This window comes from Staurois parvus, unplaced genomic scaffold, assembly GCF_062004578.1.
Source record: "Staurois parvus isolate SC_StPar_1 unplaced genomic scaffold, SC_StPar_1.0 ptg000048l, whole genome shotgun sequence".
NCBI classification, from domain to species: Eukaryota; Metazoa; Chordata; class Amphibia; order Anura; family Ranidae; genus Staurois; species Staurois parvus.
Genome location: NW_028317844.1, coordinates 14947117 through 14965551, shown reverse-complemented (window position 1 = coordinate 14965551; position 18435 = coordinate 14947117). Strand labels below are relative to the sequence as shown.

The following is an 18435-nucleotide window of genomic DNA, read 5'->3' as shown; positions in this document are numbered from 1 at the left end:
TTTCTGACATGTTGGTGTATATCTTTCACTTGGATGTTATACGCTACACTGAGTAAATACAGCTGGACAAAACAAAAAATGTGTCTGTCTTCATTTCAGGCTGCAAAGCAACAAAGTGTGATTATTTTAAAAAGGGGAGGGGGGAATGATTCTTTTTTATACCCACTGTAACTTCCATGCATGTGCATGGAGGTTACTTTGTATCAGAATTTTGCCATGATTGTATAATGAGATGAGCATATGTGGCAGAGTGTACAGTTAAAATAAAAAAATGCTGACAGGCCAAGAGAAACATTTATGAGAGAAAAGGCACACAAACTCTTCTGTCATAAAAATGCTGTCATTATTAAAAAAAAAATAGAAAATCACAAAAAAAAAAAAAAAAAAAAAAAAGGTTTTCCCAACCACGCTTACCAGCCAGCCTGCAAAACAATGAAGTTGGCCCTGTCTAACAGTTTGCATTAAAAACAGAGGGTTTTGATTGCACACATTTGCAAATACATGCATAAGCCAAGGTCCTGTGTCAAGGGACCTCTGTATACTGTGAACCTAACTCTTGAAATTTCCAGAGCCTCCGTAGTGGGAGCACATGTATAAATGGATAGGTTAAGGGCAGGTGTGCCTGGAGGAGCCCATCCCTCCTTAAAGGTACAGGGACACATGTGATGCCCAGCTATACCAAAATGACAGCAAAGGTATCCAGTGCATCCCTGCATCCAATTAGCCAACTGCACAAAACAATGGCAACTGTCCCAACCTACAACCAGCCTCAGCAGTAAGGTGCACATGGAAGGGCAATGCACATCACAAACAAACAAACAAAAAAAAAAGGATTTCCCAGCCACACTTACCAGCCAGCCTGCAAAACAACCAGTTTGGCCCTGTCTAACAGTTTTCATTAAAAACAGAGGATTTTGTTTGCACACATTTTCAAATACATGTGTAAGCCACAGTCCCGCATCAAGGGTCCTCTGTATACTATGGACCTAACCGTAAAATTCTAGAGCCTCCATAGTAGGAGAACATATATCAATGGAAATACTTTTTTGTTTGTGATGTGCATTGCCCTTCCATGTGCACCTTACTGCTGAGGCTGGTTGTAGGTTGGAACGGTTGCCATTGTTTTGTGCATTATAAAAAAAAAAGACAGTGTAGTTCTGCCTAATTTTTTTAATGGCTGAATGGAGCAGCAAGGGAAGAGAAAAGGGAGAATTTAAGTGAACCTGTTACTCTGCCCTGCATGGGCAAAGTAATCGGCCACTTTAATCGTTAAAGGTGTACTCACACTCGGCCTGGTTTAAGTGAACCATGACCAAGTTCGATTCTCCCACTCCCCCACTGGTTAGCACTCACACTGGTTTGTAAGGAAAAGTGTCTGGGAACACTTACAAGTGTTCCTGGGTACACTTCCTTGCTAACCAGACCAGTGATCCCTGTTGTACTACACAGCCCTCTATGGACAGAACTGTGCTCCAGCACAGTTTACATTTAGACTGCAGAAAACCATACCGGATCACAAGTGAACCACACCCTGGACCATCTGTTCCAAGTGGTCACGGGAGCAGTTCAAAACCAGTCCTGGGCACTGTTTGGAGCACCCACACTATACAAATGAACTGGCCTAAGGGGCTAAACTGCTCCTGGGACCTCTTAAAAGTGCTAGTTTGAGTGCACCCTAACACTCTAATTGCTGTGAAGTGTTCATAAAGCAACACTAACAATGCTTCTGGCTTGGCCAGAACTTAAAGGGAACCTGCCTAGACAAACATAGAAGCTGCCTGATAATGACAACACTGCCTCTGCTGCACTAAACTATCAAGCAGTGTTGACACCCTGCCTGAGTTCCCACCTTCTAGACTAAAAAATGTCCAGCTATCTCTGCCACTCTCCACATGTATGCAAAACAAAGCTGCTGTCATGATCTGAAAAAGCCTGCACATATGATGTGTAGAGAAAGGGCTCTTCTGTGAGATGTAGTCCAGGATTTGGGGGTAGGGTTGTTTGGCTGTCTACATCAATAGGTCATAGAAAGCACAAACCAAGTTTTTATTGCAATACATTTTCTAGGTTATAGCTTTGGAATGACTGAATTTTATTCCAAAATACATTATACGTAACACAGAAACAGTAACATAATTTGCTGAGTTTGCATGGTGTATGGTCAAGCACCTACAAGTGCTAATATATCTCAATGCTACAATATTTAAATCAAACTGACATAATAAACCAAAGGGACCAATATAAAATAATGTTTTTTTCCTCCTACTATGGTGTGATATTTGCATTTCTTAAATATATACAACTATCCTGCGCTATGTGTATAAAAAGAATTCATCAAACGATGTGTGAATAAAGTGAAATAAAATAAAAATGACCAACAGCTGCACTCACTATGTGTATGCACCAAACTATATAAACAAATTATAGTAAACTATATGTGTTGCGCAGTTAAAGACGTTAAATCAATACACAACTATAATATAAAACTTTCTGTTGCAGACTGACAACGCTAAGCCAAGGCCATGCAAGCTCTTTCATTTAGCCATTAGGCTGCCTATCTGAAAGACCTTATGAGCAGCCCAACAGTCAAATGAAGACACAAATACATGGCAGGGTGACAACACTGCTGTTACTGGCAGGCTCTCCAGCACAGGATTTTGGGTTCCTCAGGTGGTTCTGGTGATTGAGTTGTTCATACAATTTTGGCCAGCGCTTGCTGGCGGAGCTGTGAGTGGGATCCAGACTTATCATTACAAATTGATGACTGGCACTGGCTCTGTGATTGCTGACCCATCCACTCAGGATTGGGTTTTCTCATAAAGCGCTGTTAGAACCTGATTTTAAGGTCTTTGCTTCTGGTAAGAGGCTTATAGTTCTCCTGGTGGCATGCACGACAGTGAGCACTGAAAGCACAAGTCACTTCATGCTGTTATTTGATGCATGGACTGAGCATTACTTTTTATTTACGCCTTTTGGTTGTTGGACTGCATTAGATATATTTTTTTATTTATGTCACAATTGAATTATCATTCATCAGTATTGTCAAGAATTACTTTATTTTTGCACTTTATTGCAATATTTATGTCACAATTGAATATTATTAATTTATTTTATTTATATTTTTCATTATTGTTATGAATTACTTCACTTAGACACTTGATTATGATTATTGTATTATAGTTGTGTATTGATCTAACATCTTTAACAGTGCAACACCTATAGTTTACTGTAATTCATTTATCAAATATGCAAGAACATTTCTAGCTGCAGAAAATGAGGCTATTCTATTAATGTATGTAAGAAAACATACAGTAAGTTCTCAGCACAGAAATACTCCTCTTTCGCTGTCAGGTTTAAAATGATATAAAACGTTATCTTATACAGTATCAGCCAAACTGGAATTGTCAGCCGTGATGCTCAACAGTCTCTAAATGTAAGTAAATAATAATTAAAAACTACACAACAGGGTAAGTAAGTGTCTTTAAAAAGGATTCTGGTGGCAGACATATTGCTGTGGGCTTTTTTACATCAAGAGACACATGGTTGTGACACACTACAATTGCATGGTTCACAGCTGTGGATTTCCCATGGAAGACAATACAGACACAGCTAGGTATGGTTGGATACGTCTGACACAACTGTCAGTGCTCAAGGGCCTTGACAGACCCCCAGACCTGACATCCTAATTTTGTCACACCGTCTACTGCCATGAAAAAGGGGATAGAAAAAAAACAGCATAGCTTTTAATAGTGCTGCTCCCATGCTGAGCTGCCTCGGGGTGATAAAAAGGATGCTCATACTAATGTACCATTATTGCAGAACAGGCCCTGTAATTGTGGCAGAGGGTGGAATCCAACCTTTATCTGACCGTTATTGGCAATGTCTCGAATGCAGGCACAAAGCCCTTTTTTCAAACGACTAATGCACGGGTGAGTGCAGAAGTTTAGCATGTAGTTTTCTGACAGACATCAAGATCACTGGAAGCATAAATGGGGTCACCAGCCATTCTTCTCCTCAAGTTCACAAACCATGGAGGTGACCTTTGTGTACTCAATCTATACAGCTATTAGCACTGTCTGTTAATGAAACAAAGTCAAAGCATGGACATGCAAACAAAGATCTCTGTGAAATACAACCCCATACTGCAGCCATGTAAGCAGTAATCTCTACTACCTACATCTAAATTAAACATTTTATATTTTTGGTGGCAGGGTTGAACTCAATAGTTACTTTCAGGGTATTAGTGAAAACTGTTTTGGTTTTCACTCTATTAAAATTATATCTGAATATACACTATGGTGTCCGTTTATGAACCAGCGATAAATAATCGCTGCTCAGTTCTCCGGCATTCTCGGAGAACGCAGTTCTCCTGTGAATGCCTTTTATGAAGCAGTTCTCCGAACGAATGGAGAACGGTCTACAAACGCTGGAGAACGGTCCTACAAAGGTGGAAAACGGCTGGTTTTACTATAATCTCGTGAGATTACAGTAAAAGATCAGTTTACTGTAACAGAGGTAAATTATCGCTGCTTAGTTTGCGGTCCCTCCGATTCTCCAGCTCTGGGCTGGAGAATCTGGAGGGAGAACACAGATCTCCAGTGAAGGGCGGAACATGTTCTCCGCTGATCTCCTGAGTGTCATAAACTGTGAATGACCAGAGAATAGCTGCAATCCTCTGAATCGCAGCTATTCTATGTCATAAACGGACACCTATATTGCCAAAAGTATTGGGACACTCCTCCAAATCATTGGATTCAGGTGTTCACCTCCATGGCCACAGGTGTATAAAATCAAGCACCTAGGGTCACTCTCAGGAGCTCAGTGAATTCAAGCGTGGTACTGTGATAGGTTGCCACCTGTGCAATAAGTCCATCTGTGAAATTTCCTTGTTACTAAATATTCCACGGTCAACTGTTAGTGGAATTATGACAAACTGGAAGCAATTGGGAACAACAGCAACTCAGCCACAAAGTGGTAGGCCACGTAAAATGACAGAGTGGGGCCAGCACATGCCGAAGCCCACAGTGCTCAGAAATTTCCAACTGTCTGCGGAGTCAATAGTTAAAGACCTCCAAACTTTGCGTGGCCTTCAGATTAGTACAACAGTGTGTAGAGAACTTCATGGAATGGGTTTACATGGCTGAGCAGCTGCATCCAAGCCTTACATCACCAAGAGCAATGCAAAGCGTCAGATGCAGTGGTGTAAAGCAAGCTGCCACTATAGAGCAGTGGAGACGTTTTCTCTGGAGTGACTTATAACTCTTCTCTGTCTGGCAATTTGATGGACATGTCTTGCTTTGGTGGTTGCCAGGAGAACGGTATTTTCCTGACTGCACTGTGCCAAGTGTAACATTTAGTGGATTGTGGTGTGAGGTTGTTTTACAGGGCTTGGGCTTGACCCCTTAGTTCCAGTAAAGGGAACTCTTAAGGCGTCAGCATACCAAGACATTTTGGACAATTTTATGCTCCCAACTTTGCGGAAACAGTTTGGGGATGGCCCCTTCCAGTTCCAACATGACTGCGCACCAGTGCACAAAGCAAGGTCCATAAAGACAAGGCTGAGTGAGTTTGGAGGAACTTGACTGGCCTGCATCTCAACCCGATAGAATACCTTTGGGATGAATTAGAGCGGAGACTGCGAGCCAGGCCTTCTTGTCCGACATTAGTGCCTGACCTCACAGATGCACTTCTGGAAGAATGGTCAAACATTCCCATAGACCAGTGTTTCTCAACTCCAGTCCTCATGGATCCCGAACAGGTCATGTTTTCAGGATTTCCCTCAGATGAAACAGCTGTGGTAATTACTAAGGCAGTGAAACTGATCAAATCACCTGTGCAAAATAATGGAAATCCTGAAAACATGACCTGTTGGGGGTCCATGAGGACTGGAGTTGAGAAACACTGCCATAGACACACTCCTAAACCTTGTGGACAGCCTTCCCAGAAGAGTTGAAGCTGTTATGGTTGCAAAGGGTGGGCCAACTCAATATTGAACCCTACGGACTAAGACTGTGATTCCATTAAAGTTCATGTGTGTGTAAAAACAGGCATCTCAATACTTTTGGCAATATAGTGTATATACATAGATATCCCTCATGCACATGGATGTTTATTAGCAGAAATCTCCTCTAATGTAAACTCATCAGTGCTATACCATGCCCAAGGAGCCTCAGGTGTGCATTTGTGGAAATATGTTGTATGTGCAAGTGCGAGTAAATGCTAATGCAGTAACGATCAATGTTTACACATGTACAGTGGCACACAGCCATTTACTTGTATTAGCAGCGGCAACTGCCAGACATGGGAAAGAACTTCAGATTTTACACTCAAAGAGTTCTCAACTATTACATTTTCACATGCATAACGCTATACATATATTTCAAATGCATGGTGCCTCTATAGTATGCATGCTTTTCATCCCATAACAGCCCCTGCATAATGTCAAAATTGCTTGGTTTTCATACAGCAATGGGTAAACTGCAACACCAAAGTGTGGGCAAACTCTAATTGTACTGTATGCTTCCTAAAACTAATACAGGGGCCGACTCCGTTGACCTGCTTCTGAAAATGCTAGTTGCCTTGCTGTTATGATGAGCATCTGGTTTCGGTACTTTGAAGCAACAGGTCAGCATGACAGCCAGGCAACTAGCATTTTTTGAACGAGATGTCATTTATGGTTCCTTTTCCCCCCCAAAATGCTGCAATGCAATATCGTAGTGTAAACAAGTACTACATAATGCTACATTTTTTTGTTTGTCCTTGCACTTTCTGTATTGAATGATCAACTAACATGAATGGCATTAACAAACCCTTTCCTTTAATTGGAGATAAGCAAAAAAACATGATTTTATACTGCACACAGTTCAGTTAACCACAGCACACAGTAAAATACCACTAATATATATATATCTTTTTTACAGTCATGGCACTGCAGCAATCCAAGCACAATACAAGTACCTAAGCAAGCAATAATATACAGGTAGTGCCTGAGTTACGAACATTTGAGTTATGAAAGATGGGTGTAACAAGAAGTGAGAGCAAATCTACCCCTAGGAAGGGAAATTTACTCCTTTAAGAGTTATCATGGGAACAAGGTGTCTCCACTGAAGGTTTATCACCAATCCTTCTTTTCACAACAACCCAAATTTTTCAAAATCCAATTGTCACAAGGACAGGAAGTGAGATGAAATCTTCTGAACAGGGCATAGACAGCAAAACAAACATTACAGGGGTGTCAACCCTTCCCTATGCTATCCAAAAAACTTTTAAGCTACACTTAAAAATGTACCTGTTCCAACTTTCATACAAATTCAAGTTTATTTTTTTTTATTGTAACTGTATGGCAAAGCCCCTTGCAGGGTAAATATCACAAAGATGCCAACAGTAACCTTCAAATAAATTATTTACATTTACCTGAGATTTGAGGTTACTAAACTATTAACAATGCTTGAAAGTTAGACAGTTTTAAAGTTAACAAAGTTCCAAGGAAAAGATAAGAAAAATTACCTTAGTTTCTTCTATGCGTAGGGCATCTAGTAAATAGTGAAGAAGCTCTTGGCTGTCTTGCTGCTGAAAGGTTTTAAACCTTGGAGCCCTGTAAATTAAATAAATTACTCATATTGAAAACTGTAAATCGTTTACAGCAAGTACTAATATGGTTTCAGTATATCTGAAAAATATAGCATAATTACTTGTCTCTTTGAAGCATTAAAAAATCAACCCACCAAAAAAATGGTATTCTAATTTTATGATAACAGTAGAGTAAACCATTCAGTACTTATATATCTAGACATTGCTAAGATCTCCCCATAAGACTTATTTGCTCTGCTGCCATGCCCACCCATCATAACAGGCACACGCTTTGCACTTGTCAAAAAATCCAATTCTTTGTACCGATGCAAGAACTGGGATGGTAAGCCAGAGTGTACTGTACACAGAGACCACACTTCTCTCCAAACTTAAAATAAGCACCTGTCCTCCTAGAAGGGGTGGGGAGCAGTGGAGGAATCATACACCTGGGGCTAGGATCAATGGTTCTCTCCAGATAGTTTAAGCACTTTGAGGCCAAATCATTTGTTTTGATATTGAGATCTCTTCACTGTGAGACCTTAACGTAGGAAGTGAAATTACTTGTGTTCGATGTTTATGCGCCAGTTAGGTAAGTATTTACTTTTAGCAAATATATAGGTTAAAGTGGAATTATTATTTTGAAAAAAAAAAGTAATTTTGATGCACCTGTAAATTTCATATCTTTGATTACAGTACAGATTACAGTAATTGATTCCTAAACCATGGGCTATATGCCGCTACCTTCAGGTGACTGGACACTGGCAAAAGCTTTGCTGAGTCACCCACTCTGTCAGACTCCACAAGATCACAAGCAAAAAAAGAGATTACAAAGAAGAGAGGAAATGGACCTGTGTCCTGCACTCTATTCCAAGATATGAAATTCATAGGTTAGTCAAAATTCCTCTTATTTTTATCATACAGCACAAGATGTCCCCAATCAGGAATGGCTCCAATCGGTAATCAAAAGGTGGGCAGCAATATGGCTTACCAGCCAGAACAGGCCCACAGGAAAAAAACAAGAAGGCCAACAGGCCCAAAATAAACAATAGAAACATCTATCTCCAGGAGCAATAGCAGAAACTGAACAGACACCTAGCAACCAATAGTTTGGGAGAAACGTGAACAGAATTTAGGCTATGACTCTACTCAAAGGAGGCTTGCATACTATGTGCTGCCCCAGAACCCACTTTTAATGGAAGCATGGGGTCAGGTAAGGAAGAAGGAACTTGTTTCTGGGAAGGGGTACAAGGAGCCCCAAGAACGATGAAGGAACCGTAAGGGGAAACTTTCCATTAATAATGAAGAAAGAAGGGGGGCAGTTTCCAAAGTGCATAACAATAGATGTTATACTTGACCCCCAACCCTTAAGAGGATAAAAGGGTGAAATGTCATGTCAGCTGGCAGATCATGGAGGTAAAATTTAGGAAGCTTCAAAAGGAAAACAAGTGACATCATGGAGATAATTCATTGTGATAAAAGGATAGCAGGAAATTCTTCTCCAAAAGGAGAAAGTGTCCATCACTTAAATACACTAGCAAAAAACATAAAAAGGCTGAGTTATATGGGGACAATCCAGCAAAGCTTCTGCCAGTCTCACCTGAAGGTAGCAGCATATAACTTATGTTCTATGAATCAATTCCTATGTCCTGTACGAAGATATACACTTTACATGAATCATAAGGCCATTTGACAGCACTATTACAGCATTCTGTAAATAATTATTTCTTGTAATGGATTAAAAACCACTAATCTAAGTCCTATAGATAACACAGTATCCTGCTGCATAGGGTTTGACATAATCAGAGATTGCAGAGTCAATAGTTTTCACTCAGACAAAATCTGGTTTCTGCTGCTATACATATATACATTATAATTGCAAACTGAAAAAAAAGGTTTTTTTTTAAAACAACAACAAACTTTGCTAGGATGATTTGTGTTTTGCTGATCCCTGCAGAGAGGGCCACTGCAGTGGTATGTTTAAGGCTCCATGCACACTGGACGTTTTAATAATGCTGGTAACGTTAGCTGTGTAAAAGCACATTACAAATGTGAGTTTTTCAGCATTTGTATTAGCGTTTACCCGTGTTATTTAGAGGGTTTTTTTTACCCCAAAAAAATCTTTTTTTTTACCCCAAAAAAATCTTTTTTTTGGTCAAAAAAATTCCAAAAACGCTGGTTTGCAGCGATTTACTGCGTTTTGCTGCATTTTCCAGCGTTAGAGCATTTTTACAGCTAAAAAACTCCTCTAGAAACCCACTAGTTCTGGGGTTTTTTTCCATCCCAAAAAACATTGATTACAGTCTATGTGTGCATAGATACATAGGATAACATGCTGGGGAGTTTACTGGCTGTAGAAAAAAACATCAAATGCCAAAAACAGCAGATGTAAAAACGTCCAGTGTGCATGAGGACTTAAGGGATCTGACACATCATCCCCCAGCTTATGCTCCCTGCTGATTGCCTAGCTCTAGCTGTGAGTCAGTGGTGGATGTGTCAGACCGCTGCAGAGAGACAGGACTTGGTGCATCAAGCAAGGGATAGCTGAGTATTTTAGGCTTTTCTAATTTTTTGTTTTTGGAGGGGGTCTGAAGTTTAGCTTTAAGCTTTTTAAAAGAGCCAATGTTGTTCTTTTATTTAGTCTTGCTTATGGGTCTATTAATTCAGGGGCATACCTGAGGCTGATTAGACCAGCCTTATGATTAATTGCTATGTTTGTAACCAGTTTTCTTTTCAGTACAGAAATGCAAGTAAACTTCAATTATTCTTTCACTGTGCATGTGTATAAATCACTAGCAGCATATAAGCAGGACTACACTGAATCTACATAAATCACATTTTACAGGGATAAAAATCTCTTACAGGTTCCAAACCTATATTACTGTACTTTTTCAGGAAACTGAAAATGTTTTGGCAGGAATTTAATTTTAAATATAATTTATTTATTTTTGTATTATTACGGTTTAGTATGCTGTTATAAGATACACATTGGATTTTGTGCATTCTAAATAAAAAATAAATCAATAAACTAATTTATCTAATGTTGGATATACTGGAAAATACATTTACTATTACTGTCTTGGCTTATGTGAAAGTCTTCTAAAAAGGGTTTTACAGAACTGCTACTGTCAGAAGGAAAACAGCCGGTGTGAGCACTGATACACTAAGAAATGACAGCTAAAAGATATGCACTCTCCTCTCCTTGAAAGCTTGCTTCAAGCATGGTCCTTGGCAAGGCTGGACTGCTCGGGTGTTTGCTTGAGTTGACCGCTCACAGATGTGAAGACATATGGGAGCGAGTGCCAGTGAGCTACAACCTGTTGTACAGTGTCAGCAGTATAATGACAGAACAGGTTGGGTTCCTACTAATGGTGACACATACTGAAGGGCAGACATTCACAACTATTATTGGAAACTCTTAATATAGCATGTAGTTCAAGATAATCTTTTAATATCCTGTTAAGATCACCATAAAAATGTAGATAGTGCACATACCAATATAGTATAGTATAATGTAGTATTCAATCATTTAGATTAAATTAAAATGAATTGATATGGTTTATTTATCAAACTAAATGCCCTACTTTCATTAATTCAGCATAACTTTCAGTCAGTTCTTAAATAGCACATTTGCTAAAACGATACTAGTTGTTTTGGCATGTTCTATTTTGTCAGTGTGTGATAGTTTCGTTAACAAGGAATGTTAGCAGAGTAGTACAAGTAATCATCTTGAAGTTAAAGAATATATGGATGCAGGACTTGTTAACAAGACCTATGGTCAGGTGCATTGCTTTGGCGAATTACAATGTACTGGGGGCGCAGTGCATTGTGGGGCGTGGCTTGAAAATAAAGCCCATCATACCTTACATAACAGCCCCTATAGAGTTCAGCAGCATCTTCTGTTCCCATTCCAGGATGTATTGGGCATGTGTGTTGAAACTACCCTATGTCAGGATCCATGCTTGTGGGGCTGTACAGAGAAGACTGGCAGGATCACAGGTATTAAAACTTTATTGGATTGCCCTAAAATTAACAAAAGGTGAAGTATCAAGGGATAAATAGACCAAGGAACTGATTTAAACTCCCTTTTTTGCTGTGTACCTATAGGTAAGCCTAAAATAAGGCTTATATGTAGGCACTGAAAATATCTCCTAAACGTGCACTATTTCGGAGATATTTACACCTGAACAAGCCGCTGATGCCACTGGTACATGTGCAGTGCGCTCTCAATGGACGGCATGCGTAGGAATGATGTCATCGCGGCTCGGCTGTTCAAGCCGGCGAACCCAGAAAGAAGACCAGGTGAAGATGGATTCCTTGTCAGCAGTGACAGGGCTCAACTGGAGGGATCTGTTTTACAAGTAAGTCTGTCATAAAGTGCTAGTATGCGGTGCATGCAGGGGGGACCTTTTTTTTTAACTTTTTCTTTTTAAACGAGGTTTACTACCACTTTAAGGAAATTTATATTTCTCTGGGCAAAGCCTTGTTAGTTTTGGATAACATCAGGAAGCATGAGTTATTTATTGTAGGTATTTTTTACAGTGCTGACAATATACACAGTGCTGTACATGCTGTATATTCACATCAGTTCCTGCCTTCAAGGTACTGACAATATAAGGTCCCTATTTCACATGCATGCACATATGCACAAACAAAGGCCAATTTGTACAGGAGCGAATTAACCTATCAGCATGTCTTTGGAGTGTGGGAGAAAACAAGAGTTCACGGAGGAAACCCAAGCAAGCACAGGGAGAATGTGCAACGAAACTCTACGAAGATTGCGTCCTGACCAGGAAATGAACTGGTCATCCCAGTGCTGCAGGCAGAGGTGCGAACCACTAAGCAACTGTGCTTCCCAAAAAGTCAGAGTTTTATTGATGTCTGTGTCCCCAATGTGAAGATTACTACCACTCTCTGTACTGGTGAAAGTGAGAAGAAAGCCAACATTTTAACAATGTTCCCAGAACAAAAGGTTAGAGAAATTTTTCCAATGGGGACACCTGTTCTGGAGACAACTGTCACTTTGGGAGATTTCCGCTAACATTCTATTGCATCTCTAGGAGAGGAAGTGAATAGAAATAACCAAACTGGTATACAGACAGCATAAAAATATGACATGGGTTAAATTTTTTTCACACTCCATTCAAAACTTAAATAAATGTATTTTGGCTATACATACAATTTAAGGTTTATATTGTATTTATAAATATATACAGTGTGTGTGTGTATGTGTATATATATATATATATATATACGGAATATATATATATAAAAAAATTTTAAGTTCAAGCTTAGAGCTGGGGGTTAGGTTACTTTTGAGGGTTAGGCTAAAGGATAAGGTCAAGCTAATGGTTCAGTTTAGTAGGTAAGACAATTGATAGATTAGAATTAGTCTTTTGGTTAAGGTGAACTTACTTTTAAGGTGCAATAAACTTTGTGGCACAAAACAGATGTATCCAAATCTACTACATCAATTCTATTTTCTGAAAACAAGCATAAGAACATTAAAAAAACTCTACCTGCCTAAAAAGAGATATACCACATTATTGGCCAGGTAATCAAACGTTATGCCAAAAGGTCAAGTTGAGACATCCTAAAACAAAATTAAAAAAAAAAAAAAGTACAAAAAGTACAAAGATCCTTACCACAAAAGTATACAAAGTCACCTACATTTATGAAAATAAATATTGTTTTGTGAATCCAGGAATCTACCACAATTTTTCATTTACGGAGGACAAGAAGATTTTTTTTCTTTGCAACACTATTTGGCATGTACTGTATGTCATCATAGGTTTTTAGTACAATCCTTGGTTCAGAGGAAGAAAGAAATGGTTCTAATATGTGAGGCTGAATTTAACATATGCATGTTTTGGTTTTTTTTTCAATCTACTAAATAGCCAAGTAGTTAAAAAAGGGTTGGCTATGTAATGTGTTAGAAGTGCTGGTGACAATGTTAAACAAGGAATAATACCAAAAGTAAAAATAAAAAAGGTTCCATTTACAAAATAGTTTGAAGTCTCGAGCATTATGTATAACAGATCTGATTATAAAGTGAATAATAAGATTACTGCAACAAATATGTGCAGCATTCTACTAAATGCTTCTAGAAAATGCTGAAAGTTAGTGGACAAACCAAGGGTAAAAGGGTTTTGCTCTGATACGCTGAATCCTGACAGCTAAAAGATGTGCACTCTCCTCTCCTTGAAAACTTGCTCCAAGCAAGATCCTTGGCAAGACTGGACTGCTCGGATGGTGGGTTGAATTGACCGCTCACAGATGTGGAGACATATGGAAGCCAGTGCCAGCAAGCTACAACCTGTTGTACAGTGTCAGCAGTATAATGACAGAACAGGTTGGTCCTCAGCTAATGGTGACATGAAGTGAAGGGTAAACTGTCACTGAGATACATTCTCTTAAAGGCTCTTTCTGCTGCTAAAATTATTTTTAGGGAATGTAATTTGCTTTTATCTTATGCAACAGGCTGTGATGAAATCTAAACCATATAAAGAAGCTTTTCAAACAAAACAAAAAAAATTAAGTCTCAAATCACAATAATTAACAGAATTATATTCTTAATATTGTATTTAAATCAAAAGCCTATACATTTAGAAGCATCAATTTAACATAAATAACTTAATCAGAGGGCTTAATTAAACTGCATAATGAAACAGAGAAATCATTTCCAATTTTATGCCAGAAATGTAAAAAGGGTGCCAATGCAAATTTGTTAAGGCTAGAAACAAAGCCAAACATTTCTGATATTAAAAAGGACAGCAATCTTTAACCATATTCCCTGATTCATTAAAACTTTTCAGGTGCCCATATGAAATAGTTATAATTTTTTTCGCACAAATTTCTTTTGGCATTTCATCGCCCCTGAGTTTTTTTTTTTTTGCACTTTAAACAAAAATCAAGTTAGCGTTAGCACTGCTCTGTGCATCATCTAGGAACCCCCCCACTGTCATGAGAAGATCAGAAAAAGAATCATGCACACCATATGGCCGACCTTAAGACTTTGGAAAGATAAGTAAAAAAATAAAAAGGGGGAAATGGAGCAGGAACATTTTTTGGCAGGGGCTGAGCCCCAAGTTGAGCTTTAAGCAAACACACAAAATAACAAATCACATGCCTGAAAATGAATAAAACAAGGTGACATGGTTCAGTTGTTGCTAAATGGAAACGATATGTGATTCATGCAATTTCCACCTAAAATGACTGTTAGAGAACTCCTGAAAATTGTATAGACTAGAATTGCAGAGGATGGTGTAAAATAAAATATTCAGCAAGCTTTTAGTCTGTGGGCTAAGTGACCCTGTTATTAGGAAAAGTCAAAGAGGAATAACAAGACTTGTTAAAGTTGAGAAATAGCCCACAACTGCTCAAAAATTACTTTTCAAGAACGGGATGCAGATGAACATTTCAGAAACCTCAAAACTTAAAGAGGATGGGTAAGAGAAGACCACAATGAGGAAAACATGGAAATTGAAAAAAATAAAATTGTGACTCCTAGTCTAAAAACAATAATTTCTGCTACTACATAGAAAGGGTAGGGTCAGAATTTGCTGTACACTCCAAGCATCTCTTGACTGTCAACAGTCCAGATCTGTGGCAGTGTAATGGCGTATAAAATGTTTTAATTGCACCCGTTAGTCTTCTTCAAAACATTTAAGAGTAATTCAAATACCACAGCGTTCCCTGAAAATTGCTGCAGACAATTTACATTATTTATGGATGGAGTACCTTAGAAAGTAGCTACTAACTATATATCTAAAAAATAAAATTATTTGCAGATTCCCATTAATTAAACAAGCTTTTTTGTGCATTATATTCTAACTGTTAGCAACTCTTGCCATAGTCTACCTGCTCTGTGAGAACTATTTTTAGACTAACAAGGCTAATTATACAATACCTAGCTTTCATTAGCAGTGCTTTCAGTCTCAGTGTCTGTCACCGTAATCAAAAAAAGATAATAACTGCGGACTGAAAATGAACAATCGGCAATACCAATCTGCTGCCTTAGACTCACTTCAGGTGATAGCACTGGGCCAATAACAAAGCACCAGTATGGGCACATGGAGACAGTTCATAACCCTGTATAAGCTATGACTGGGTGACTATAAAGCTTCCCCAGTGTGGCTTCTCCTGCTCTTAGTAGCAGAATGAAAAGAGCAAAGAAAAGGTGAGTACGTGCTGATGGGGAGGGCATAATTACCTGGACCAGGATTACTCTAAGAACCCTGGTTCACGGGCTCTGGCATTTCTTATAGCCATGGTTCAAATAACTCAATATGACCATGTAGGGAAAGAAAACTATTTTAACAGATTAGAGATTACTGGGAAATGTATTATGCAGCTGCAGATGCAAAATGTTTGTCCAATTTTTTTTCCTACTGGTTTATGTATAAATGCTGCCACTACTGACTTCTTTAATTTCCCTTGCTCTATACTTTTAAGCAACAGATCCAGAATAAGCCTTACACCAAAAAAGTGGAAACTCCTTATCCTTATACTTTCTGGTTCTGGGTAGTGAATCAAAAAGTATTGAAGTCATTGCACCACATGATATTCAAGCAACTAGGATTTTCTGAAACACTGGTTAGCAGTGGCAGTGCACTTATATATTTCTGACTAGTCTCAGTAAGGACAGCTTCATATTTCTAACATCATAGGTTCGTTTTAATAGGATGCCAATATTTTCAAGCATAGAAACATATTCTTTTACTGCTGCTTTGAGCGAATTGTCCCTCATTCATTGACTACTTACATTATATATAGTTTAATTACTTACTTTATGGTTTACCTTAAAATATCAGGTAGCGTAGCGTCCGTAGTAAGCATGGTTTGCCTAACTAAACAGGCAAATCATTATCAATGCATTATCCATATAGCAAGCTGTGAATTGAACTGGATTGAACTGGAAGTAAAACAGAAAGGCAGACTATGCACTTGATTCTTTCAGAGAGGAAGGGCTTACTGAATCCAAAGTATAGAAGTTAAGGACGTATTAAAGTTTTAACTACTATTCAGAATCTCAGAACATCATGTTTAACCTTTTCCTGCTGGTGGTACACATATATGCGGCCTTTCAGGGGGGGGGGCCTTAATGCCGATAGTCTGCATATATGCATACCAGAATGTAAACAGAGCTGTGCCAAAAGCATATTCCTTGCTGTTCCCGACGCAGTTACCAGCAGGTACCGTAAAGCTCCCAATCTCTTTCCTGGGAGCTTTCCGATCATGTGCCTGCTTTGACAGCCAATCATAACAGTCACATGATCAGAAACCCCGCCTCCTGGCATCAGAAACCTCTTAAAGGGCCGGAAGGGAGGTACCTAAGAGCCATTCTTACTTCAAATCTATTATCTATATCTGAGGCTACGATTCTGTACCAGAGGTGATACAGCCATGTAAACCCCAATACCTGTGTAGCCGCTATGTCCTTAATAATTTGTACACATTTCTCATACAGCTCACCTCCCTTGTTGTACTTCTAAATGTGTAACCGGTTAGTGTAAAAATACATCACACTTAAAGGAGAAGTATAGCCAAACCTTTTTTCATTCACAGTTCTCTGTGTATGCATGATGTGTCTCTACTCTGCCCCTCCAGTGCTCACTTGGCTGTGGATGGGGCAGGAGCGGCTGGCTCAGGCTCTCAGCCGCTCACTGAGAGGCAGAGCCATCTGCCGGCCCAAGCATCTTTTCTGAGCTAAATCTCACCGTCGGCTGAAAACTGGTTACAGGAGTGCAGAAGTGCATTCCTGTGACCCATAGAAGAAGTATAGCCATAAGAGCTTTGGCTCTTTGGCTAAGACCACCTTTTGCAGAAAAATAATAAATTAACCCATATTTATTAAATTAAGTGCTTTTTCTTTTGCACTGGAGCCAGCAAAGCATTGCAACCACAGTCAGTGGACCGTGGGTGCAATGCTCTGACTCCTGCAGACTATCTCTCCAGCTTTAAGGTCCGTAGTGAGGTACAGATCTTCAGTTACTAGGATAGAAGAATTATAAATGGACTACAAGTGTGGTGATGTCACCAGAACTTGTGCTCCAATGAGAACTACAAGTCCCTTTGTCATGGTGGCATATAGGAATCGTAGTTGTTTCATTCACAGACCTCTGTACAAGCATGATGTGGCTGTGCGGGCAAAGCCATGCACAGCCACACTAAATTTTAGTAATTACAAAGTCGGCTGAGAGAAGAACCCCCCGCAATCTGTAAGTGGGAGTGTGGGGCTGCAGACTGTGACCTTGTTTCTCCATATATGGTGTAACATAAAAGATGGTCAGAAAGGTGGACTTCTCTTTTAACAATAATTTTAGCAATATATTTTAGTTAAAAGAGGAGAGTTAACTACAAATGTTTTTTGTAATTTGTCCCCGTTATAAAAACACTAAAATCAAGTTCCTGGCACATAGTAAAACATTAAATAAGATTCACTAAGAGTTAATAAGAGGATAAAATGTTGGAAAAAAAAGCTTAGATTAGTAGCTTTCATTCATAAATAAATGCAGAGCAGAAACTTAAACTGTCAAACTGATAGCTCAGTCCTGCAGATTACACAAGAAGAAAGCAGTTCTCCCTGTGAAATCATCAGAACCCTGCAAAAGCCCATCAATGTGCTTTGTTTTTTACAGTGGGTGGATAGTACGCTGACAGCAGAGTGTCTCTGGTTACAGTAGGTGAGCTGTGTTCTTCCAGTGTAATCAACAAGACTGAGCTGTCAATTTGACAATTCAGTCCTGCAGAGTGCAGGACATGGCTGGATGATGCAGAGGCAGGAGAGGTCCCTGTCCCAGTTGCATCCCCTGCAGCATGGCACTCAAGGTGGTGAATCTTCTGTCTCAGCCCAGGCCAGCCCTGCAT

The 18435-nt window shown here is 39.2% G+C and overlaps 1 protein-coding gene across 6 annotated transcripts in view; it reads right to left on the bottom strand.

Annotated features, from left to right (window-relative positions):
• The window catches only part of USP45 (ubiquitin specific peptidase 45), a 214479-nt gene that overhangs the window by 58574 nt on the left and 137470 nt on the right, over positions 1-18435 (bottom strand). For all 6 annotated transcript variants that reach the window (XM_089665202.1, XM_089665204.1, XM_089665199.1 and 3 more), the window contains one exon: positions 7507-7594. In XM_089665202.1, coding sequence (XP_089521328.1) covers positions 7507-7594 — 88 coding nt within the window. The remainder of the gene's footprint in view (positions 1-7506; positions 7595-18435) is intronic.